At 44.4% G+C, this 27369-nt stretch overlaps 1 protein-coding gene across 1 annotated transcript; it reads right to left on the minus strand.

The window, feature by feature from the left end:
• Positions 1 to 3893: 3893 nt before the first annotated feature.
• Positions 3894 to 26733, minus strand: LOC119393465 (UDP-N-acetylglucosamine--dolichyl-phosphate N-acetylglucosaminephosphotransferase). Its single transcript, XM_037660497.2, has 8 exons — positions 26390 to 26733; positions 25735 to 25849; positions 23318 to 23531; positions 21766 to 21912; positions 15645 to 15729; positions 10744 to 10932; positions 9142 to 9385; positions 3894 to 4019 (listed from the first exon to the last, which is right to left on the minus strand). Exons 1-8 carry the CDS (start codon positions 26536 to 26538, stop codon positions 3954 to 3956), a joined length of 1209 nt encoding a protein of 402 aa, XP_037516425.1. The 5' UTR covers positions 26539 to 26733; the 3' UTR covers positions 3894 to 3953.
• Between the last annotated feature and the right edge of the window lie 636 nt (positions 26734 to 27369).

Genomic DNA, 27369 nt, shown 5'->3' on the forward strand with positions numbered 1-27369 from the left:
TACAAGGAAAAGTAGCGTGGATTAAATATGGGACGATATTAGGCAATCTATTGTGACCATCAACTTGGCAAGAACACACAAGGCGGTTGTTCCTTCCTCGTCCCTGGTGTTTTCGCACAGTTGATCATCGCAGTGGCTTACCAACTCATGCACTGCTCCGCTCTTCTAAGATTACGTAATTTTGAAGTATGTGGCTTCAGGCAAGACATAATATATCAAACAGTGAAGTTGCTATCTATTTCATTATCAGGCTGCACAGCAAGAGAAGCGAATGCAGTAAAGCTCTTGTTGCTTGTCTCCAATATAACTCTTGCTGGCAGGCATCTTTCAAGTGGTACCAATTGGTAACAAACTGTTTGGTCAAGTATTGGTGCTGGGCCCTTGGCCTGATAATGTATCGACACTGTAAGCCATCGTTAAAAGGCATTTGTTCAAGGCTGTGGATGTGTCGCCAAGTTTAAGCATGTCTGACAGCAGGGGCATATCCAGGGGGCCACGTCGGGCCCGTACACCCGCCGAAATTTTTTTTCCCCGTGGGATACAGAGGACAAAATGACACTTGACCCCTCTTATCTGCCCGGACCCAATGTTGGATCAAGGAGGCGCCCCCCCCCCCCCCCGAAAAAATTTCTGCCTACGACAGTGAGCAGGGGGTGCAAAAGGGGACACCACTTGACCCCTCCAAGCCACACCGCAATGAAACATGGGTCTTGCCCCCCCCCCCTCGCCCCCCCAAGACAATACTGTTGACATTCTTTAGTGTATGTGACTATGTGCCACGGTAGCTGGGAGGAGGGTTGCAGGTATGCCCTGTATGGATCTGCAAGCAATCTTTGCATGTTACTATGCATCTCATTGATTACTTTTCATAAGCTTTTCGTACTCTTCCCTTCGAGTAGTGTAGCAAGGACCGTCACGTCATGGCGCCATCTCTGCTTTCTCTCAAATAAATTTTCGTCCATCTGACATGAATGGGCCTATGCCCTGCAGCGAGACCAGTCGGAATGATTGATGGTCACGATGAACATAGAACATGCAGAGACGACAGGAACACGTCGGGCTCTACTTACTTTTTCTGCCACATAATTACCCTGTAGCTGCCAGTGGCATAAATCCAGAAAAGTCACAAGGGGGGACAAATATATTGTAATGGCAGCCATAGTGTTTTTATAAATATGCTTTATATTTAATCATTAAAAAAATAAAATTATGCTTTCACAAAAATTTAAAAAAATAAACAAGAATGAGCATTGGCACTGGGTAAAGGAAGAAAGCCCTGAGCAGCCAATAGTATAAGCCTAAGTTGCGTGGTAAGGTTAGTTTCTAATCGTAACTCATAGGTAGACTCTAGCATATTTCCAGCAATGTCATTCAGGTTAAAGCATAAAATAAAAATGTCAGCACTTTTTTGTGATAATGCGTGCAGCTTTTTCATTTCAGCTCCATTCCCCACGGCGTATACCAGTTAAAAATAGCCTCCCACGGTTTACACCTGGGAACTTCTTTATGAAGCATTTTTATGTTCGCCGGTGACATCTTTTCAAGATAAGACAATCATAATCCAGCGACTGCATTTTTATTTCATTGTGAATGGCTTCTAACAAATCGTCGACATAAATAACGGTATATGATCGGGGATTATTTATTTACTTTGCATTTCAAAGCCCAGCATAATAAAGGTTTGTGGCACATCAAAATTAATTCATAGCATTTCAGGAAGCTTGTGCTTTACAGTGCTTTTTGAAACAAGCAGCTTTCACTTTTGTACTTTGTCTCTGCTCATTGGAAGGGCTTCAGATTTCAGAATTGGTTTTACGGAGAGTGCGCCATCCTTAACTGTCAAGAAATTCAAATATGACGTTTGAAGATAAAGATAAATCTCAAGGGGAGATACTTGGTAGCGGTGTCCCCCCCAGCCTGAGCAGAACGGGGGGTTAGGAGCCCCCCCCCCCCTGACCCCCCATTATTTGCACCATAGGTAGCTGCAAACACCAACTTTCTTCAACTTACCTGGCAGCTATTCGAATCTTCTTACTGTTGCCTCTCTTGAGAAAGAAAAGTCTTTGATGTGGCAGTACAATAATAAATTGCAGTGTAATTCTTAAATTTTAATTACTGGTTATAACATAATCTACTAACTTGTGCTGTTAAAGGGGTACTGACACCTTTTTTTTTTTGAAGGCGAGTTTACTCTGTCATACAAATCTCCTGTATGCAGAGATGGCTCTGAGCAAGTGTGAAGCTCAGCAAATGCTGATATTTTATTTCGATATTAAAGTCAATTTTTCCATGGCGCACCAACTGACATCGACACTAGCTTGACGTCAGGCTACAGTACAAATTCTGGTGACTTCATGCAGCAGTCTGGCTGGTTGTGATGATGTTAGTTACCAAAACTTCCAAGATGGCTGCTTGTGCGTCATCAAAACTTCCGAAATGGCCGCTTGTGCGTCACCAACGGAGCCACGGTGCAGAGCGGCCGCGGAAATGTCACTATATATTGTGCGAGCACGTGACGAGAAGCTCATATCGTGTTGTGACGTCAGGGTACAGTAGGAACCGAAACTAGCTTTTAATAACATACTGTAATTACATTTTCAGGGTGCACTCGTGCTTAGCACTACCTTTTCTAGGCTCTTGAGGGCTTGACCTTTCATTTGACGCAAGAAAACGACAACTGAAAATATTCGTGTCAGTACCCCTTTAAATTACACAGACACCTATGTCTGGCAGGAGTGAGCTTAGTTTTCTGTTCTCTGTATTGTTTCTAATCAAGTTTCTGCCCATAGAACGGTCCTCATAGAAATTTGAGAAATGAATTTAACTGCCACAACACCCAATATTCCCAGCTCAGTGGCCTTATGTACAGCTTAAAAGGTCCTTGATACTGAACGCCTGTCAACTGTAGACATCCTTTTTCTTTAATGGTTAAAGGGTCAGAAGGCTGGCATTCAGCACACTCCATTAGCTCTGCCCAAGAACAAAAGACAGCAATGAGGGCTGATTAGGAAATGGCAAAAGTTATTATGAGACACAGCTTCCTGGCTACCATCACAGCTGCTAATCAAGACCACTCCACAAGAAAGCAAAAAAAAAAATGTCCATTAAGCTTTGTATCAGTCTCGTTAAACTTCTACAGCAAAATATTCTCATTCACTGGTACAATGCCAAGTTTCTTAAGAGAAGCAGCGGATGCCGACCAGTCGTAAATATTGGAAACAACTGCAAGAAAACGGTTGCACTGTTTAAAATATAATGCATACATCAGATTCTGTAGGGCCCCTCATATTGAATACAATGCTTCATACAAGCTATGCCTAATTGTAACGTGAACACAAGACATGCTGGATGCCACGCAGAATTCGCGTTTATTACAAGATCACACCTGTGAAGGTGGCCGTAGCTACTTTAGCTGATTGTGGCCAGTGTCTAGCTGTCACACTGCATCTGCTCTCGGGAACTGGAGGATTATGGTAAAATTACAATGAAAGTAAGGCGTGCTGTCCGCATTTCTTACCACAATGTGCAACAAATTTGCTCTGTTACATTCCGCATATACACACACAGATGCCAGACCAAATCGCACAGTTTCAAGTCCCAGCTGCAGCAGCCATGATTTAACAGACGTCAAATGCAAGAGCCTGAGAACCTAAAAAAGTTCATAAAAAAGCACATGAATGGGGGCAAGATGATGGTATGCTTTTTGAAGAACTTTGCCCTTAACATGCACTTTGTCACCTATCGATATTTTTAAAGATGCAAGACTACATCTCTAAACAACGACTACATGTAATCCTTCATGGTAGGTACCTCTAACTAAGCAATGCTAAAGCAAGGCTTTCAGCGAAGTAACATCAGTGAGACAATAAAGGCTCAGGCAGTACACACTCTCCAAAAACACAACATTTTATTATCCGAAACCAGAGAAGGAGACAATTTGAAAAATAAGTGGACTAGAAGTCGTAAAAGAGCCTTGCAAGGCCATATCGAATGCCAAATGCCACCACACTGGAAGCCACCTAAAAAAGAAGACATAATAAGATATGTAACTGGTGTCAGGAATCCTATTAATGAAATCGTTAGAAACTACACGAATATTTTCAATAGTTTATGGTAGAAACAACAAACGTCAGATATCACTGTCAATGCAGCTGAATAGGGAACACTTCTGGAAAGCTATGCATCTTATTAATGGAATGATGCACTTGACACGAAATGTCAAATGTGTTTCAAGGACCATATAAAGTGATCAGAGTGAAATATACAGGTATTGTTTGTTGTTTGATATCCATCGTAATTCTGTAGAAAAGAGAGCTATCTACAGCTACAACATGCTAGGGACTCATGCAAACCAGTTCCCTACTTAATACCAAAAGAACCTGAGGGTTCTTGTGAGAATTCAAATTGGTGCATGGATCACAATTTCGCAAAATGACTGCGCAGCTGAATGCTCAGTAGTGGGTGCCACCAAGTCGGACAATCTTGCTTCATTCTGTTTTTCTGCATTATACAGGGAATAAGCCTTGCATTGTGCTGTGGCTTGTGTGGCAACACCCACAACCCTCACGCAGCTTGTCTCAGTTTGAGCCTACTGGTTTCAGGTATGGCAGCAGGTTGATTATCTCGCACATCAGTGGTTAAAGGAGTGGTGATTGAAAATTTGTGAACCTCTGTTTTTGCTCTTAATCAGTGGCTACTGACTCGTTAATAGTGGCAACGAAACTCATTTGCCCCAGCGCGAGACGAATGTTTAATTATATGCTCGTATGTTACGACCGGAGGCAGTTTCGATTTCGAAGAGCACTCGATGGTCCCGTGACGTAGTCGGCCTACTCATTATCAAATACTACCAAGCGACTTCGAGAGCCAGTGATGTCACTGGCCAGCTTCTGCCATGTTGCCAGCGCTGCTGTTTCATCTGCTGTGTTGAGCGTTGCGAGTGCTTGTTTCCTCAATCGTCAAACAACGTTGCTTATCTAGTGCGGCGATGGACAAAATAGCTGAGAGGAGTGTAAAAATCAGTCAGAAAAGTTCGATTCACTTCGCGAATCTCGGCGGTGGCTGCGATTTTGTTCTTGTCGTCGACGTCCAACTGAGGCGACGTTTTCCATGAGGCTTGGAGCAGCCGCCGCATTAGACGTGCTGAAACATTTCCCTTCAATCATTTGTAAAGTAGCAGGTTGAGAAGTGACGAAGGAAGCAGTGAAATCACAACATTGGCGCCCTGTAACAGTATATATCCGTAACATGCAAGTGACGTGATGTAAGCTCTACTGACTCATATTTAGATTGGGCAACGCTGCGTTCTCAAGGCATGCCAATCCCACAGACGGACATCGGAATGTCGAAGCAGTTATCTGTCCACTACACAATACAATCCCGGCAGTAGAGAGCTCTAGTTAGTCTGTAGACTTCCTAACGTTTGCGGATACCTGGTTACCGGAGCTCTTGACAGCTGCAGCAGTAGCAGCAGCCGTGGAGCCGGTAGTGACATCTTGTGGGGTTTTGTCCAACTACAATAATTCTTTTGTTTTCTCCGTCGTGTTGCTGCTCTTGTCGCAAAAACAGCAGTGGGAATACTGTGCGTTGCTACTTATCTCACTGCTAATGCTTTACAGAGAGTCAATAAGCCGGTAAGTTGCTGAAATGTTATTTTGTAGGGCTTTGGTTAGGCAATGCATCATCAGGTGTCGCCACCAGCATTGTCCGTCTCATACACGCCTGCGGTAACCCGGCCAGAACTCGTGACGTACGTTGTTTACAAAACGGCCCCACTTAATGACATCATTGCTTTTTGCTTCTATTTCCGATTCGGCTCTTTCACAAACTTCAAAACTCAATAAAAATGCTTTTTAGGCTGTATTTGTGGCTGATATTGTACAGATGGCACCTATATGCACCCATTAGTGTGATGCAATAGTCAAATTGTGTCCGAATTGTTGTGTCACCACTCCTTTAAGAATATAATAAGGGCACAACAACTAATTATTGTGAACCGTTGGGATTAAGTATAATAAGAATAATCAAGGACTGCTGCCTGCATAAGGAGTTGAGAACCTTTACCATCAACATAGAGTAACTATGCCAAAAGGTAGAAGTAAAGATGTATTTTATCACTACTATTTTGTCTATTAAAACAGGAGAAGACGTAATAGCCTTACTCCTCACTCTTCCATCACTTTTTTCGTTTGTCATCCGTTCCCTTGAGTATATCTTTGCAGCTTACAAGACCACGGATGAATCCAACAGCGGTCAGTATGCACAAGGCTGATCTATGGCTAAAATTAGGTTGGTCGCTCTAGACACGTGTACGGGAACTTGGTTTCTTTTCACGTCACCTGTAATCTCTTTTAGGGCTGCAGAAAATTATAAGTCCCGGAGGGTGCGACTGATGACAGAATTGGTGTGAAATGGTATTTTGGCCTTGCAGTGTTATATTAAATTGTACTATATGGTATGTAGCTACACATCAGCATTTGCTGCAACCTCATTTGGGTGTAGTAGTTCCTGCTGGCTTCCCAATACCAGCTGCTCTCATTTTACTGCAACACATACGCGCGCACGCACACACACACGCACGCGCGCGCACACACACACACACACACACACAAGTAGAGATAAGGCTTCAACTTTTGCGTGTACGGCAAATGTATGCTATCTCATGTTTGATCTTTTACCAATGTAAGCAGCTTATGTGCCTAGCCCTACAATGTCTTGCAACAATGCAGGAGTAAATGTAAATACAGTTAAACCTCGACATAAACAAGCCAGTAAAATCGACACTTAGTTCGTCATATTGAAAACTGCGTTAAATTGAAATTCGATCTTTTATGCAAGTTTTGATGCCAAAGGCCTCCTCTTTGCAGAATAAGTGTTGGAAGGATGTTTGAATAATACAACAGTACAAAAAACTAATTTCAATAATGGCGACCAGAACTTGATTATGCGCTGGCGAAGTCCTCTTCAGAGCGGCCATACACCACGCACAATGCCGAAATTAACGCAGTGTCAACGTAATGTGGTAATATGGGTGAAGTTGAGCTATCACGCCTACTCTGCCACCATATCCCTTTCCGACCCTGCGACCAGTGTACTGGACATAACAAAAAAAGCGGAGCAGAAAAGCAAGCAAAGCCACAGTCGAGGCCGAAACTACTTTGACAGCTTCTGTAAGAGGCGAGAAATATCTTTTTGAATGTGATTCCTCCTTCAGCCCCATTTTCTTATGGGGGCGCATCACAGTAATGGTGGCAATCAAGAAGAAACGCGCGCGCATGGTGTGCTCAAGCATACAAAATTATTTGAAGAGTTATCTTCGCGCCATTCAGATAACTTAAACCGTGCGAGCTGATTTATGCCCTCTTCAAACAATGTTGCAAAAAGGTAGCTTTTGTGATCAGAAGTTTGCTTGCAATGCGAGATTGTATTCATGTCCAGTGCACTGGACACCGGGATGGAGATGGCGCTCATTGTGCTAAACATGGAGGAGAGAAAATCAATTAGGGAGGACGTCACGTGAAAATCTTGAAACCCAGCCATAAAAATTGAACCAGGAGGACGCTGGGAATTCTACCAAGTGCCTGGAGCACGAGGAGGGACCGGCGTCGGAGGAGGTTGGCGTGTGGACGATAAGCGCGTTCCCTCCTAGCTTTTTACCCCTTCGTGGTGCTGAACATTATGCGCGAAAATTAACAATATAATTTTTTCTCTTTTTCTCAAGTCAAAACAAACCATTTTTGTGTTTTAAAAGACAATTAACTTTCTGACAGGAACAACAGCAACATTTTTTCAAGGAAGAAAGCAGAATTAGTGTACCCATAAGTGGAACAAATGAATCCTAGTGTCCAGCATACTGGACATGATCCTCCCGTGAAAGCCATTGTACCTACGGTCTCGTTTATTTTTCTGCATGCTTTTCAGTAGCCTCTTAGCTAGAAAAGAACACGGAAAAAATTTTATTCTACCCTACGAAAAATTCGGGACGGAAAGGGATATTGCATGCTGACGCACGGCAGGAACGGCACTGAACACAGAAATGCAAGCACACGCCAGGGTTCCTGCATGCCACAGCTCAACCGCATGCTCTCCCTTCCCTCTCTGCCATCTCGAAAGCAAGGTGAGCATTGAGTTGCAACCTTTCACCTGAAGCCACTGCTGAAACATGCACTATTCCGTTTCAGCAGCAGCTTTCTGTAGCGCAGTGTGCAATTTGGAGAATGTGTTGCACAAGCCACCTGCAATTCAACTACATGACCATTCTCCCTAATGGAAATTTCAATTTATCGCTTCAGCAGGGCATTGGAACGAAATGTTTTTCGTTTCGGTTTTAGTTTCGCTCAACCAAAACAAAGTTCCATTCCTTTTCTGTTCCAGAACGTTACAAAAAAATGTTCTGTTACGGTTCGTGACTGTTTTTATTTGTACCCAAAAATATGAAGTTAAAGTAACGATAAAACATGCTACTTAACTTTCTCGTAAGTGAATTACAAATTTTCTGAGCAGGGGCAATGCTTTGCGTCAAGGGAGTGAGCATGATCTCGGAAGCAGCATGTCATTGAGACAGCTTTTAGTCTCTGATATGCAAGACCATTCTTCTGATAACACAAACTTCAGCGCCAAGAATGCTGTCTCCACGCTGGCCTGTGTGACTGGCACACCAAGGTCCACTTGCGTTGATATAAACAGCCTCATTTACCACTCTTTTCGTTTTTCACAAAATTTCAACACAATATTTCAACACATTTTTACATTGAAATCCCTGCCTGACATATGTGCTCCCCTGAGATATGCAATAATGCTCACATTGCATGACCTCAGTTGTTCCGGATTGCCAACTTTTCCCTTAAACCGAAAACCAGTAAAAAATATTTCGGTTTCACTCCAGAATGAAATAATGGATAATGTTTTGTTGCATTTCTGTTCCGGTCAAAAATATTTTTTCGTTTTCGTTCCATTCCTACACACTGTGCCTTGGTCTACCTCTGCAGCAGCAGTGAAACTTCATTACAATGAGGTTCAAAATACATAGTGTTCTATGTACACGGAGTTGTAAAAAGTGAAACATCATTGTATTGAGGTTTAACTGTAAAAGAAAGCACGATTTTCTGTTTCATGCGTGACAATATCTGCCACAGGCAATACCTGAATAGCAAGGAGCACAGTGGTGACCGACTGCTCGTGCTGCTTGCCGCCCCACACGAGAACTAGATTGATGAGCGTGAAGTTGCTGCAGTCCACCTCATCACTGTCTTTCTCATGCACTGGCTTGCACTGCACCAAACCAAAGGTTCGATACAGCTGGAGCACCAGTCGTCCCAGAGGGTTGAGCGAGGACACTCGGAAACGCACTGTGCTCGCTTCCATTTTGTCCTCCTCAGGGCAGAACCTGCATGTGATTGCAACAGTCAATCCTTGCTTTAAAATACATCTGAAGGCCACAATTTTGTGTTACTTGGTGCTACGTAATACTTGTTGATTTATTTGTACCCTTCGTGCATGACTGACCGTTATCTTGCTGTTTTGCCAAATTGTAACGGGTTCGGAACCTCGTCAAGCTGCTCGGGCTTCTTGTACTCCTCCTTTCCAAAGGAAATAAAGTTTATTTATTTATTTATTTGTTTGTTTGTTTGTTTATTTATTGATCTTGATACTGCTGTTAGCATGAGGTCTACCCGCCCTTTCCTTCAAACATCCCAATACAGGAAGGCCTATGAATAGCTGCCCAAATTGAATATAGTATGTGCAAGCAGCGACTTTTCTATGTGTCAGTGCCATGTGATGGAGCCAAGTTGCAAACATGGTGAGGGTAAGTGCATACCCACAAAGTGCGCTCAGCTGTGCCCATCATCTGCGAGGCTGTTCGTTCTTACAGATGCCACCCCATAATTAGCGCACTTCAGACAAACAGGCAGCATGAACAGGCAAATGGCTTTGCTTGTATGTCATGTTCCAAAGATGAAAGTTGCAGCAAACAAGAGACAAAATTAAATTTTAAGCTACGCCACATGCCCACACTCATGAGATAAGCTGAAGAATGTGGTTTGTCTAAAGTGCACTATTATGGGATGATGTCTGCAAGATGGAACAACCCGGCAGGCAATAGACCCAGCTGAGCACGCTTTGTGTGCATGTGCTTACTGTCGCCCTGTTTGCAGCTTGGCTCCGTCATATGGTGCTGACGCACAGAAAGTCTCCACTCGCGCACGCTAGTTAAAGATTTTGCTGGCTGTACCTGCATGCATTTAAGCTAAATAAACAGTGTACAGCAATTCTGTATACTGCTCTACATATATAGGAGAGCTCACAAATTTCAGTAAAAAGGGATGCAGAGTTTACAGATGTGGGTCTGATCATGCTTGCTATAGGCTGCTGATCGTGAATTATAACATACAAACTGCCACATGGTGCTGAAGTTCATAGTGAAACACGTGTTTTTTGCCTTTCACCCCCATCAAAATGCACCCCGAAATCAAACCCACACCCTTGTGCTTATAATAAGCATGGTGACTTATTGAATGGCACTAAAAAAAGCATTACCAACCTGCCCAACTTGCTGCATTTATCAGTGCTTAGCAGAGGACACCTTAGGCGATAAACTACAATGGCAGGTAGTTCCCATGAAGCTCCCTCCCACTGCCCTATCTTGCATAAACCATACTTCATGCTTCACTAATAGCATTCACACTGCAAAATGTTGCTGTCTCACTCTTTGTTCGAAGAAAGAAATCAAAGCAGCAGTGGCACCTGGGAAGCCTGTGTCTTGGGCATGGCACTAGGTGGAAGAGCTGTGGCATGCTGTACAGGAAGTTGAACACTTGTGGGAGAAAGAACAGCAGCATGGTTTTGCTGAAATGGCCCAGTATGCCCACCACGGCAAAGGTCATGCCAGCGAAGTAGCAGAATGTGTCACCCACAAAAACTTGCGATGGGTACCTGCAGCAAAGGAAACAACACATTGCACCAGCTGCTTCAAACCACAACGCCACCACAGCTAATGTAAGCAACACGAAGAGCCGCGGAATAAACGCAGTCCCTACCTCTTCTGTATACTTCTTTACACACTTATTAAGGTGAAAGCCTCGGATGCCTCATCAAACGCAAAAACTGACCGTCGGCATCCCACAGCGTCGGGCACAACATGAGTGATGAAAAAAATCATCATCATGTGATCATGTCACAGATCTCAAAATTCTGTGACATCATCATGATGTCACAAATTCTGGCGTGACGTCTCATGATGCTATCATCACATGACATCTTAGCTCTGTCAAAGATGCGCCGATCACGGAGGCAGTGCAAAACCAGGTAAGTGCCTCCAATCCTAAAGGCAGTGCAAAACCACACTAGGTGCACAAAGCTTTCAAAGGGTGGCAGGGCAGGATCAATACTTCAACTGAGAAAAAAAAAAAGATGGCTTTCGCCTTCGAGTCATCTTGGGTGAGTGCACAAGGGACCGTGTGAGTTTCTTACTGATACCTGGAAGGGTGCTATCACCCCCTTTAGAGTCGTTTTCGCCTCATGGCGCATGCGCATCCAGTGGAAGTTGTAGTTAGCGTGGTTATAGTTTCGCCGCTAAGTAAGAGGTGGCGTTGTGATTGCGCAGTGTAAAGTTAGCACAGTGGCACCAGCAGCGCCGCCTAGCGGGGGCAAGGATGGGCAGGCGTACAGCAAACAGCAGCAAAGCTCTTTGGGGTTTGGCAGCATGCATGGACGGACAGCTCTCGGCGGGGTCCTTGGGTACAACTCCGCGGGTCGGACCCATGGGCCCTCATGGCAAGTTGGATGTCAGCGATAGCGCATGTGCACGTTGTATGTGTTATGTTTCCAGAGTGTTGTCTTGGCATTATGTAAGTTTGTTACTAGTTATGTATTAGATTCGGCTGGCAAGCTCGTCGACGTAAAAGCAGCTAATAAATGTACATGTGTTTGCTGCTCGACAGCACGAACTGTGTCCGTGTATTCCATGAGCGCAGCTCATCTGGACCCCACATACTTCACAGGCAATGTTTTTTTTTCTGCCAACATTAGAAAGCTTCAGGGCTCTGCTCTGTATCTCAACAAACTTCTACATCTCAGTCCACACCACACAGAGCAAACCCTGTGGGAGGCAAATATTGATTCATTCTCTGCTGGATCAGAGGGATGTGGCTGCATTCTGCATGTGCCTGCAGCCAGGAATACACCAACGGCACCGTGCAAGCTCAGTAAAAATTGCACTCATTCTGTAGAAAGCGTCACAGGTCGCAAATAACTGCTGTGAATTGCATGGAGTGACATTTCCATGACTGTGCTACATGCATAGCTTCTGCAGTATTCCTGCTAAGTATCAAACGGTGTAAAGATGCTCACACGTGGATGCTGCAAGACCTATAAGTCACCCACTTGGCAAGGTGATGCCATTGCATTTATTCGAGACAGAGGAAAGGCTTGTGGCACCAACAAGTGTCAGATACTGCAGGCTCTTTCAGTGCCAGCTTTTCTAGAAGCCTAGTACGGTGTTGCACGGGTATTCTGAATATGTTCAAAATGATTGTCTAGTATGGATTCAGAGGTGATTCAGGTACTGCCATACAAACAGTATTGAAAACTGCCGAGTCATTTTGCCTACTGAGCCAACGTACACTCAAACCGCATTATAACAAAGTCACATCTGCCACGAAAATAACTTCGTTATATCCGAAAATTCGTTATAAACGTTTATTTGTAATACTGTATATATGACAACACTATTCTGCATTTACTTCGTTATAACCAATAATTCATTATATCCGTGCTCGTTATATTGAGGTTTGAGTGTATATATGTGGAACTCTGTGAAGATGTCAAAGGCTCTCAATCAGACAATGTGAACTCGTTCGTCAACAACACGTTCACTGCACTACACTGTAAGCAATTCATTTGATCAAAAACAATAAAAAGAAATATTCTTGCAGCAATAAAGAAGCACCAGTGCCATGCTATGACAAAAACAATGCAGCCAGTAACACCAATATTTGCCAGAGCACTCAAATAAAACCAACAACAATTTGGATAACATCTAAAAGATGGCACATTATTTCAATATGCAATTTAAATGTCCTTCGGCATTGAAGATGCGCTCTTTAGATAATTTGAATAATTGTTAGAGTATTGGGTCTGCGGATGCAGAATCGTCATTTGCAATTGGGGTGCCACAAGCACTTGGTCTCAGTGCGCATAAGTAGAGTGTACTAGAACAGGGGAATGCTCAGAACGGCCGCAGCACCAGTGTACAGAAAGTGAAGCCCAAACAGGGTCAATCCGCTTGTTGCACTGCGTTCAGTAGTCTGCAATGTGTCATCGTTTAAGAGTTGTGCGTGGCTCCGCCAAAGTGGCACAGGGGTAGAATGCCCACTTCCCACTAAAATGCCTGGGTTCGAATCGCAACTGTAGATGGTGGGTTTTTATTCTTAGTGTCACTTTTAATATCTGTATTGGTTTTCCTTTGTTTCTTAAAACTAGCTTCTGTTGCTACGTATTACTACAAAAAGTAACGTCAAATGTGAAATCTCGTTTCGAGTTTCGTATTTGCAAAAATCTCGGCGGCCAGACTTTACATTTTTGTTAAATCCTGTGTGGTGGCACTGCAAATAACTACGCTCATTGTCAAATTTCTTCTACTTTACTTCACATTTTGCGTTACTTTTTGAAGCAACACATAGCAACTGAAGCTAGTTTTAACAAAGGAAATCCAGTACAGCTATAAAAGGTGATGCTAAGAATAAAAACCCACCATCTACAGCTGTGATTTGAACCAGGGCCTCTTGAGTAGGAAGCAGGCATTCTGCCCTTGCACCACTTCGGTGTAGCCGCACACAACTCTTAAATGACGACACATTGCAGACTACCGATCGCAGCGCCACAAGCGGATTGACCCTGTTTGGGCTTCACTTTTCGAAGCTCGTTCCGAGCACTCCCCTGTTCTAGTAGCATTTTGATAGACACTGAGTTTACCATGTAGCAGTGGTACAGATCCTGTGAATCAAATAGTAAGAAATTCAAAAGCCATCGACTCAATACTTATGTGACCTGGGAGCAGTTTCACAGAGGGCATTGCAGTAGACTGGATAGATTCAAACCATAGCATTTTTTTTTTGTACCTTGAAGATGTTCACCCTATCAACTCGCATTATAACTTTGCTCATTTTCCTTCCTTCAGTGTGTGCACAAATTACTATTTTTCATCCATTCTTTCTATCAAACATAGACAGAACTACATTTTACAGCAGGCATGCTTGTTTTAAAATCTACTAATCTCACCAACTATGCAGTTTACATATTTGCAGTGAATTCTGTTTGTTGGTTTAAGATGTTTAACATCCCAGAGCAACTCAGGCTATGAGAGATGCCATTTTCTGCAAACTTCCTTAGAAAAAAAGGCGCATTATATCAGAATTGTGCAAGTGCTGCAATGTTCGATCGTGAATATTATACTAAAATATTCCACTGTTGTCACCAGAGCAGTCGCCATTATAACGCGTGCAAGGTGAAAATCCATGTTCATGTTATCTGGCAAAGGCCAACTTGAGTATGAAGATATTAAAAGTTTAGTCTAATAGAAGTGTATAGATGCTTGCTGGGACATACAGGTGAAATCAAATCAACCAGTGCCTAATTAATGAAAATCTGCTGTACGATGTACTTTGCACTTATTCTGCAGTTAACTGTGTGCTATAGGCTTTGGCAAAATGGTTGTGAAATATTAAAGGACTCCTGACAGCAAAATTGTTTTTGCGACTTGTGCTTTAATTAGTAGCTGTTGCCTGATAATCCTAAAACTGAATTGTAAATGCTCTAATGTATTGTGTAATTAATGCTAGCATCATTAATTATGAAAAATTTTCCCATCACTTCAAAACAGCTGCCTAAAACTAGTGTCCCAGAGCGGTGGAGTGCCATAAGACCATGTGCACACAAGCTTTGGTGACACTCAGAGTGCACTTTTGGAATCGGGGCTCCGCGTGTGGGAAGAAATGAAACGTCGTGGATGCTACAGTGTCAGTAAGGGTGTGACGCATGAGGTACATTCTCCTGCCAAAATTTCTGTCTACAATAAAACAACACGTGACATACCTGCCTGCCAAGCACCCTGACAAGGGTGCGCCCCCCCAGGAAAAAAACAAACATTCCTTGCTACAGTACTTAAAAGCCACTGGCATAAGCAGCCAGAACCACCTTGAGAGCCACTCGATGACAGAGCGATGGGGGCAAGCAATAGCTCACTTTGGGTGCAAGTCGTGGTATTGTATACACAAGGCAAACCTGTCTGTGATGTTGACAACATTCTCTTAAATCAGAGGGGCCTCTATCTGCATCATAAGAGCGGAGATGTCACAAGGTGCTGCCAACTCAGATGAACACTCACACTTACTTTAAAACCAAATCAAAATATCTTAAAGGCAATGTTCGCCGCTAATAATTGGTCAGAAGTACTCGATGTATGCAGGAGAATCAAACACAAACGTCTCGAGTTTGCAATTTTGGTGCCAGGGGGGTTCCTTAATAGTTTACTTTGCAATACTGCTTCAGAGTCATTTTACGTTGGTCAGTGCAAGTTACCTTACATCGACAGCATTAAATAAACATTTTGTAAGGAAAAAAAGAAGAAAAACAAGGCTTACACTCACCAATTGTACTTCAGGAGGCCCAAAGTGGTGAAGAGAAATGGAGGCATCAGGTAGAGCGAAAACAGGTGGCTTTTCCAGCAGTCGCCTAGCAACCAGGGAGACCAGAAGAAAAGTTCATGAGAAAAGTTCAGGAAGAAAAGTTCATGAGGGCTATTGTGCACAATGCAAGCGAACACTACAGCAAAGCTGCCCAAATGACAATGGACGACGTAACCTTACTCTCAAACCACAGGAGAAGAAAAAAAGAATATGTCCAAGATGCAAGTGTCAATTTTGAAACTAAGACATCAAAAGCATTGAAACTGGACAACAAATGGAGGAGAGGTCAGAGAATGTTAATGTGCAGCTTTACAGCATGTGTGTGCCATTGTCAAACTGTCTAAAGGTAGAGGAGATGGGCGAACGGAAGTATGTGCAATGTCCTTTTGATCATCCTTATCATCCACACAACAGATGTGGCTTGTAACATATGACCTTGTCAACATAGGTGTACACACAGAGTAGGGGAACGGAGGGGTCCTCCCTAGTCATCTAAGGGGGGCACCAAATCTTCCCCATACCTTTCCTCAGTCGGGCCTGTCCAGTCATTGTTTATTGTTCAGGGTTATGACCATGCAGGTCTTCGCTGATAATGGTGGCCGAGGAGCTCTGATGTTGCATTCCAAGAACTGTTTACGCCCCATATTTACCTTTGGAAAACTGGGGACCAAAGGCAGGCCGTTGTGAGAATCACGTCATGGCTTAATTTTCATTCTTGCATCCATTGCGAAGCTTGTTTTCTTCACAACTCGACCAATGGACGGAGGGGGAGAAGCTGCGGTGAAGATTGCAGCCTCTCCCCCTCCTAAAGGACCCGAAAAAAGAACCTTGCTAATGCCTATGCTCGTCAACGTGGACCAGGGGCATAAGCAAGGGTTGGCACTCCGAGCACTTTCACCTCCTCTACCTTGTCATACTCCTAAATTAGCATAAATTGACCCGAGACAACCCCTGCCTGCCCAGCTGCCACTCTGACGTTGAGCGTATGCCGCGTATGCCACCCTGACAAAATTCCTGGCTGCAGCAATAATGTGAAACAAGACTGGGAGTTGGCAAACGTGTGTGATTTGGGTCGTGAGACACGGACAAAGTATGGAGGTTGCAGGGAACAGATGATGAACCACGTGACCAAAACAACTTTTCTCCAAAATACTCTAGCAATTCACTGTTTCCAATACAGTAAACATGCACGATTTTTTTTTTCAAATACATACGAGATGGTTGCCGAAATGGCAAGGACATTTGCCAAGGAATGAGCCATTTCTGGGGCATCTCGCTGGCCACCAAATAACCACATCAACAAATAACGTGCATTTGTTATTTTTGCTTTCATAGCTACCAAGGTATATATATTATGGACATAAAAATTAACAGAAAGAAGTAGCGGCAACTTCTTCTAATGGTGGTGTAATTTCTATCAGGGCAAATGCTGGGCAAGTTTGTGTAGCACACATGCCGATGGATAGTGTTCTGCGTAAGTATGTGCCTCTTCTGTCGTGGTGCAGTGATTGCAACTAGCAGATGCTCACGACATCTGCTTTCTCTACTGGCAAAGCAGGAAATGTCTGAATGCGCCGAGAATTACCATCAATGACACTGCTTTTACCATCCACCTGCTCTGCTTTCCAATTAGTAGTCTTTTTCTTGTTTTTGCCATCTTTTCTGGAGAGTGCAGAGGTGAGTGTGACTTTCCTCTACTTGAGAGTAAATTAAGCAAAGGAAACAGAATAATGCTTTGCGCCTTAATGGTACAACTTGCAACTATCAATGGGTATATAACCAGTCTCAACGATTAAATTACATGGTCTCATGCCCCAAAACTACACAGGGAGTTACAATTCATAGTGGAGGACTCTTGATAAATTTCGATAAGTTGGGGAATCTAATAGTAATTGTCGGGGTTTTACGTCCCAAAACCACGATATGATTATGAGGGACGCCGTAGTGGAGGGCTCCGGAAATTTTGCCCATCTGGTATTCTTTAACGTGCACCATTATAATACCTATGTCGCACGGGCACCCACACCCATCTTTACATCAACGGAAATGCGGTTCGCGTCACACGGTCTCCCTTACACCAAGGAAGTTAAACGGAGTGTTTCACAGAGGGAGTTCAGTGATCTCCATTAGTGGTGGAATGGAGTACTCTTGTCCCCAGTAATCTGTATTATGCAATCAACACAATAACGCATTTTGTCAATATTAAAAGTTCTTTTACTGCATAATCCATTCATAACGTGCGTTTAGCAGGGGAAATATATATATATATATATACATGATACGTAAATTAGGAAGAGTCTGTCTTCGGTTGCCATAAAATTGATAAGAAAAAGGTACACGCTTCTAAAAAACTGTTTATTTGTCGACATTTCGATCGGAGACCGATCTTGATAAAGATCGGTCTCCGATCGAAACGTCGACAAATAAACAGTTTTTTCGAAGCGTATACCTTTTTCATATACATACATATGTATATATATATATATATATATATATATATATATATATATATATATATATGTGACGTATAAAGGCAGTGATGTCTGGTAGAAGCCGACGAAGAAGACGTGGCGCGTGAATAGAATAAAAGTATGGCGTATGAGCCACGGCACGTCACTCATTCATAGCGTCACACAAGTCGACAGGATGAAGACCTGGCAGCCACTTCATCAGCCACGCATCATCAACGTTCCCAACAAGACGCCCTGACCACATACAGACCACCTGAGAAGAACATCGCTGCATACAGTGACCAGCTTCATGGCAGCATCATCGGCAGACCTCGACATCGCGAAGTACGCTGGATCGGCGGACGATGGACCCGTAGAGGACTGGTTCCACCTTTTCGAGGTCCACGCTACCGCTGCATCATGGTCAGAACGGGAGAGGGTCCAAAACTTCAACGACTACGTCACCGGTGAGGCCTTCCGCTTTTACCTCACGCACATCTTCCAAAACAACGAATCTTGGAAAAAAATCTAAGAAGAAATGATCATTCGATTTAAAGAGTACGATGAAGACTTGTCCATAACCCACCAGCTGGAGGCTTTTCAACTCGCTCATCACAGTAACGAGAATTCCGCACGCAGCAAGCACATTTGCCAAGCAAGACCTCGTGTGAGAAAATTGTCGATGATTGTACCATCTTATGAATCTTCCGAATATCCCTCCCACATTCGAACACCGAGCATGAATCGGCCATTCCCACAAGACAAATCAAAGCATCAGCTGACTGAAAGTCACCCAAGATGTTTTCCCACAAGAACCGACCTTCCACCAGGTTTCCCATCTGCGCAAAGATCGCCATCTCCTACCTCTCCACTCTGCTACAAAAATCAAGCCAATATTCAACTACCCGATGGGCCTCACTACTCGTCTGGCATATGTGGACCACCACCTGGTTTCACATCATGTGGCTCTTCGATTGCTCATAACGCACACCAGCCTCCTCTAAAGCTCGCTACGTTCACAATGGAGGAGCTGATGAATCGGGAAAACACTCGACTAAGCCACGAGCCACCCGGACGTGTTTATGAGTCAGAAGTGCTTAGCTCAATAGTTTCGCAAAGAGACGAGTATTCTGAATCGCAATCTGCCCAAGCCATGTCTTCCGCCATATCATCGCCCAGTGCTCTCACGCCCAAAAGTCAAATTAATGATGAGCCAACATTCAATATAAGCCGCAAGGATAAAAACGTCAAGACAGTTCTTAGTTCGGTTGACATGGAGCATGCTTACGTACCACCACTGAATTACGCTGAGACCACGAATAGTGTATGCTCATCGAATGGTGAAGACAATCAGCAATTTCCACAGCAACATCGACAAATCCAGCACAAGCCAGCTGACCAACTTAGGCGACAACAACAGATACTGCGACAAGGACAACGACGAACGAAAACTTCATCCGAAGCGTACTCGCGGACTGAAGGACGTCCGAAAACAAGATTATTAAGCCGAAGACAGATTCAAGACGTAAAGCATCTGCCCATAGACCGCCTTCTGCCCCTAGGAAAACAACGAAAAAAGCACAAAGCTACCCATTGTGCTCCACAAGAACAGAGACGTCACCCTGTCGTCCTCGATCAAACAACACGCAAACTGGAATCACAGCGTGCGTACAAGCCACAACAAAGAATCCAACGCCTGCGACACCCTACCTGCCGAAGCTACAAGGTATCCCAACGTTGTTCGTTTCTCACGAGGACTCAAGCTGTGCTTTCATCAGCATCCATGCGCCGGGAACGCTTATGTCATCCAATGTGGAACAGCCAGCCTCGCCCACTAGAGCCGCGTTTAATACCACCGGACTGCTGGACACTGTTTGAAAGTTTTATTGGTTTTACGGAACAAACACTCTTGTGACATGGAACTACTCCGCATTTTGACATTTACGCTTTAGTACTCTGCTTGTTCATGTTTTGTTGTTAAACTCGCGCGTTCTTTTGGGGGGAGGGGGAATCCTGTGACGTATAAAGGCAGTGATGTCTGGTAGAAGCCGACGAAGAAGACGTGGCGCGTGAATAGAATAAAAGTATGGCGTATGAGCCACGGCACGTCACTCATTCATAGCGTCACACATATATATGCGTACAAGTGCACATACTCCCCCTCTGCACGATGACTCGCGGAAAACCGTCGTGCCACCATTTTGAATAAGTGCCTCCGAGTCCTTGTGCACTATTTTGTTTACGCCTGTTATCTCGTTCCGTTCTTACTGCGGCGCTCTTTATTCTACTTCAACATTACCAAAAGTCATAGCAGAGAGTGTTGTGGGTTCTTCCTCCTTCGTCGACCCCGGCAATCGTGCCGGCAGCACATGCGAACTGTTGTGGGAACCACACGCAGCAAGGGCTTCATGTACTAAACGTGAGACCTGTGCTCACCCTATAGTATTGGAAAGGGCAACGTGATCTAGGAGGACAACTTCAAAGAAATCAATGACAACCAGCACTTTGTTTGACAATCAGTGCACATAAAGAAAACGGGTACAAGAACAAACATACAGTGTTGCCAGCACTCCTATCAACATTACTGTCAACATGCTTGCAGGTACACATTTCTGTGATAAAAGCCCAAAACATGTTTTTTTAATTTCAATTTAAATAAATTGTAGTTTTTATAATCATACTGCCACGCCCACTTCTTGTCCTATTTTGATGTTTTTTTTTTTCTGGTGGAGGTGCGGGGTGCAAAAAAAAAAAAACATCAAAATAGGACAAGAAGTGGGCGTGGCAATACGTACGATTGAGAATGTATTCAGCGTGATTACACAAGAAATCTTGCATGCAGACATAGGCGCGACAGCATCTAATGGACCCCTTGAGGCTTCTGTCCAAAGCTCGTAAAATGGGCCTTTTTCAGAAGGGTAGTCTGCGCATGCGCGCTGACGACACGCGTGCCATGTTTTTTGAGGGTCAAAGCGTAGCGACTGGAGCGAACTGAACGCCACCTGGCGTGGAAGATTTGCAAATTTTCCCGAAAAATACCAGGCCTCCGAGAATGTCTACCGGCACGCGGCGGGCAACTTCGGAGGCCATGGACCCTCAGTTTCGATTTCAGCGATCTCCACTAGAGGCGCTGTTCAGGCCTGAAAAAGGCCCATTGCCGCGTGACATGGCTAAAACTCCATCTCCGCCGAACTCCCTAATGGAGTTTTACATTTACAGAGTTTAATGGAGTTCTGTGGAAGCTGTGTGACGGGGGTATAAATCTAAGCACACGGGCCTCTAGTATTTCGCCTCCATTGAGATGTGACCGCCGCGGCCAGGATTCAATCCCACAATCTTCAGGTGTGTTGGCTGTTCTCCAATATATGTGTGGCCATTTAAAATTAAGCACGATATCAAAGCATTATCGCATTGCGATCCCTCTACAGTGTGGCTGCCGCAGCCACATCATACCTGTGGCCACAAGTTCAGCAGCGTGCCATGGTCATAGAACTACCATAATAGCTAGGCCACTTAAAAAGTACAATAACAATAGGTAATACTTATATGTACATACCACTAAAGTCTACAACACAGCAACGCTGACATAACCTACACACATCAAAACTTATAGGCTTATAGAGAACACTCACCAAACAATTCAATTAGATTAAAAATTATGATGGAAGCAGCAATGACAGCAGACTGGCCAGCTTCAAGACCGTTGATGCCGGCAAGAATGTTGATGGCATTTGTGCAGAACACGGCAAGCATTCCCATGTATATGTAGTACAATGGACCTGCAAAATAATCCACGCGTCAGTATGAAGGTTACTTTTGCCTGACACAGTCAAATCAATGCCATGCATCGCCCACATCGCAACGTTAGATGGAAATGCACTTTAAATCACAAAAACAGCGTCTGGAAGTATTTGGGGAAACGCAAAGTATCGGGAGTGAGTATGTCTCTGGCTTGTAACAATAATGTCAAAAATAGCACCAATAAATTTGGCAAGACTTGCTGCAATGGTATATTGCAGTGCACGTGAGAAACATAGGTTTTGCATGTACCCAGAGGCGGCGACACAGTTGGCATCAACCGAGGGGGGAGGACGGTCAGGGAGGAGAGAGAGATTAACTGTGCATTGAGAGTGATTTACACAACGTACATCAGCACTGTTGTCACCAAACTATGGAAGTTTGTTTGCGCAAGCTTAGCATTATACTAGATGCCTAGAGCAAGATGTAGCCACTAATTAGGGCTGCTAAAGTATGCAATACCAAGGGCAAGGCCTCCTCGGTGGACAAGTTTGGGAGCAGTTCTCTTGTGTGCTGTGTCAGAAGAACATGTCGTACTTGTGTACAGTTTAAACGCCATACAAGGTGTTGGAGTGCGGCACTAAACCTTGCTATTGCTGTCAGTGCTTCACACTTTGTGCAAAACCTTGTGCACACAGAAAGAAACAGTTTTGTTTGTTTCCTGCAGACGGGCAGTGCAGTCCCATGGCAGCTTTCAATTTGCCCTTTCACCTTTGTTAAAGCAAAAATTAGTCCAGCTTCACTGACTTAACGTCATGAAGGCTGATGAAACAGCAAAGCATTCTCTGTCACTTCATCTTGCCTCGTTTTGAACGCAGGGTCCAATGCAAGCCGTTCACGTCTAACTTCAGTTTCTCTCACTCGATATTCTGGATCTTCCGCCCTCTGCTACGGCATCTCTTGCGCGGGCTTCTGGATCAGAACTACCGTGCACGCGCAAATTCCTGTTGACGCTCCTGACGGGCAGCTTCTTCTAGCAGAGAATGCATGAATTTACCCATCGCTGAACATTTCAGAAGACCGCTGGACTTCTTCAACAGATACGTTTGCCTCCTCCTGCCGGCAAACGAATGCCAGTTGTGCTCTTATTGCACAGTACGCGGTCTGCGGGACATTCAGGCTAGTTATAGACAGCTTTTTCATTATTAGTGGACAGGAGGTGAGTAGTGGGGCCTTCCCAATCTTTGGGGCACATACCTGCTAGGAACTGCGAGCCGTCTTATGCCGATAGTCCCGTGAAAACCTTGACCATAAACAGCTTCGCTGTTAAAATCCCCTTGCTTTAATTAAGCCCTGTTGCATGTCAAATTACTGTGTTGACTGTTTCAGGTTGACCCGTAAAGATTAGCCAAATCACTAGACAAAGAAACTGGTATCAAAACTGACCGAGCCAAAGGTCGTTGCCAAGTATGAAGCGGAAGGGCTTGGGCACAATGATCGTCGTGTTGTTAAAGGTGACATAGTAGACGACGAGTAATGGCAGCGACGCCAACGTTGGCAAGAGCAGCTTGTCTCGCCACTTGAGGTCCAGCACGTCGTCCGCAAAGCCCAGCAGCAGCATGCAGCAGATGGACAGGAGAGCTGCCAGAAGCTCGACAAACTGCACATAGATGTCCAGCAGCACCGTTAGAGGCATGATATTGTCATTAAGTGAATCTGTATACAGTCTAATCTCAGCATGACTGTGGTAGTTCTTGTTCACACCAACACTGCGTGGCTACAATTTTCTGCTGTGTCATTGCTTCCCCAACTGAGGCACTGTTTTCACACCTCTCTATGGTGGCATAATATAATACCATATTTACTCGAATCTAAGCCGATGTTTTTTTCAAAAAAACGATGCGCGAAAGTGGGGGGGGGGGGTTCGGCTTAGTTTCGAGTACAATGATTTTTTTTTTCTAGCCTTGCGAATTTCGGGGGTCGGCTTAGAATCGGGGCCGGCCTAGATTCGAGTAAATACGGTAATTGTTGGAGTTGTAAGTTCCAAACCACGATATGTTTGTGAGGGACGCAATAGTAGAGGGCTCTGGAAATTTTGACCATCTGGTGTTCTTTAATATGCACCTAGATCTCAGTACGCAGGCTTCAAGCGTTTTGCCTTCATCAAAATGCGGCTGGCACAACTGGGATTCGATACCGTGACCTTCGGTTCAGCAGTCGAGCACCATAACTAGACCACCGTGATGGTTATTCTATGGTGGCCTAGCTGATGAGCTTGTACTTCAAAACGGAAGGGCCCGGGCTCGATTCCCAGCCATGGCCACCACATTTCGATGGGTGAAAATGCAAAAACAACTGTGTACTTTGATTGAAATGCACATTAAAAAAACACAGGTAGTCAAAACTAGTTCAGAGTCCCCCAATACGGTGTGGCTCAATTGTATTGTGGTTATGGCATGTAAAAGCCTAGATTTTTTTTCATTTGCTTCTGCAGATGTGTACTTAAGCCTCGACATTAGCAGCCAATAAAAATGCTCCCAGATTTGCTTGGGGGATCTTTACTGGCGGTGCAAAGGAAGCAGTTAACAATAATTGTTTGAGTTTAACGTCCCAAAACCACGATATGATTGTGAGGGATGCCGTAGTGGAGGGCTCCGGAAATTTCGACCACCTAAGGTGCTTTAATGTGCCCCTAAATCTAAGCACACGGGTCTTAACATTTTTACCTCCATCCAAAATGCAGCCGCCACGACCGGGATTTGATCCCACAACCTGTGGGTAAGCAGTCAAGCACCATAACCACTAGACCACCGTGGCGAATAAGGAAGCAATTGGACTCTGCAATTGAGACCAACACATTGGTAATGCTGCGCAGTACTTGAATTCTGAGATGTGCCTGCAATCAATGCTTTCCTGCAGTGCTGTCCTATTGTCTTTTATTATTTAATTGAAAAGCTAAGACAGTTTATTGCATTTCGCGTTAAAATTCACTTCGTTACTTCAAAACTTCAAGGTTTTTCTCTATGCACTAAGAGAAACGAGAAGCAACGGAAGGGCTATAAGACTGAAATCAGGTTTATTTACTGTATACGTGCACATGGTGACGATACACCTATAATGCTCTTTAGAAGCCTGTTTAGCTGTGCCATTAGTGAATGAGTGAAAAGGCAAAATGCCAGGTCAAGCAGTGGTTGACTTTTAACAGGCCCCTTTTTAATGGCTGCTTAGGTTTAAACAACTGTAGCCCTATACATAGCTTGCCGGTGCACCCAAGCATCTTTCACACCAAAATCCCTGCGTTCCTTTGTGTTCCCCCTTGGTGCGGCTGGCGAACAAAAGAAAGCGGGGAGAGCACAAAAGAGCGCGTGGACCAAACACCTGGGTGTCCTCCTCTGCACTGACACACTCTAATGAGATAAAAAAGTCACGGTGGCCGCCATGTTGGGGGACCAAGCGCAAAGAACCTGTCTCTGACGTCACGTGCAAGGCATGTATACAATGATCCATAATCGCATGGTCGAAGGAACTGAATATAGAACTCAAAAATAAAATACTCTGCAGGTGACATACTGGAATTGTATTTGCATGTTTGTACGTATATCCCTCATGATCACCCTTAATTACAGTTGAAAACACCAGTTCACAATGAGCAGGCAAAGTGGAAGGAATTGATGCACATTAGATGACAGAGGCATATGCCATAGCAGCCTACTGTTGCAGCAGTAGTTGCACAGGTATTAACTTAAGGAAGAAAAAAAAAAGTCATGTTGTTTTTGACCATGCTTTGTGTCATCGGCTGGGTATAAACTTGGCGATAAGGATATTTTGTGTACCAAAGAATGGCAACAGGACCGCAAACTTACATCACTGTGTGGAAAGATTGAGGCTTCCGTCAGATAGTTGAAGAAGGGCACAGGGATAAACAGGAACATGGTAATTAAGAAGACTGTCGCCGATATCACGCCAACGGATTCTGGGCTGAAAAGAAAAACGAGACAGAAAAACGTGGTTTACACAACTCACAGCGTAGAATGCACAGCTGGAGGCCAGTGCACAGTTTTAAAAGCGCAATGATGCTTAGGTGCGCTAATTAAGCTATTCCGTGAAGAAAAGTTCCGTTTAAAATTTCAGCTACTGCTAGCAGATGGCAAGCGCGCGGCGGTTTTATTTATGTGTACGGACAACCGGCTTGCATACCACAGCGTATGACCCACAAATAATGCTAACGCTGCGTTAAAAAAATTTTCGGAACTACCAGTTCCACTCAGAGGCGCGAAACGAAACTGGCGAATGCATGTTTTCAGCGGGATGAAATGAATGATCCGTAGTCTAGACTATTTATTCAACCAGCATTACTACAACTAGCTCGCCTTTTCACATGAAAACAGCGTTGACACGTCGCACTTAGAAAATACTGCCTCGTTTGCGCGCACACCACTCGATCAGCTGACGTAATACAGTGTTTAACCGTATGCAAGCCGTAACGTATTTAGCGCGCCGACAGAGAAAAAAACTTACACTTTTGCTTTGGTTGTTTTGCTCATGTCGACCCCTGATAGTCCAGCTTTAATAAACATCTCTCTGAAACGGGGTATTAAGTCTAGCGTGACTAGATGAGCAACAGTCGACATCGTCAGATTGATGCCGAGTACGAGTAAAGTGTGCATTTTGAAAGGTCAACCGTGAGTGGGCACACGTCAACGATGTTCACAGTTCAGAGCGGGCGAACTAGGAGACGCTGAACACATCACAGTCACGAAAGCGGCCACACGTAGCCCGGCATCGTCAACGCAAAACAACTTCTCCAACGCGATCGTAGGATCGTAGAGCGACGAGCGTTTCTTTTCTCACAGACTCCATCCGGGTAACTTGAGATCTGGAGACTTTTCGTCCGCTTGCTCCTTGAAAATCCCTCTACGTCTGGGTACTACCTAGGCAACTGTTTATCCCTAAGAGACCCAGCCACTCGGCTACTTGTTGATGGCGCGTGTTACTACGAATGCGAAGTGTGTGCGCGCGCGGATGGTGATCTGCGGCCGAGGTGTGTTTCTTTCCGTCCGTTCCAGTTTTTACACCCATCGAACGCTTCGAGATTGCCCCCTGCTTTAGTTAAAGGGCCTCGCAATTTCTGAAGGTGTCGATCTTGTAGACGACGAACTTTTTGCATGTGGGTAGAGGCGGAGCGCACGTGTTGCGTCCGGGACGCGTGTTCACAGTGAATGCGCTGCGGGCTCAGCGATACTGTCTCCCCGAGTGACAATCCACGTATGCTGGCGAAGTGAGAGTCAAGTGCGCTCCGTGAGCGACACCCTGGACGGTACTTTAGCAACTGTTAATCGTAACGTCCGGGCGTAACGCTAGACACCGCCTTTACATCGCGTTTGAGCCCTATGGGTATTAAATTTATGAACAGCGATGGCCGCCTTCTTCAGCTTGAGTAAAAGACCCAATCATGATCAAGAAATTCGATGTGGATCAGGCCCGATTGTGATCGAAAG

Source organism: Rhipicephalus sanguineus, chromosome 5 (genome assembly GCF_013339695.2).
Source record: "Rhipicephalus sanguineus isolate Rsan-2018 chromosome 5, BIME_Rsan_1.4, whole genome shotgun sequence".
Taxonomy (NCBI): Eukaryota; Metazoa; Arthropoda; class Arachnida; order Ixodida; family Ixodidae; genus Rhipicephalus; species Rhipicephalus sanguineus.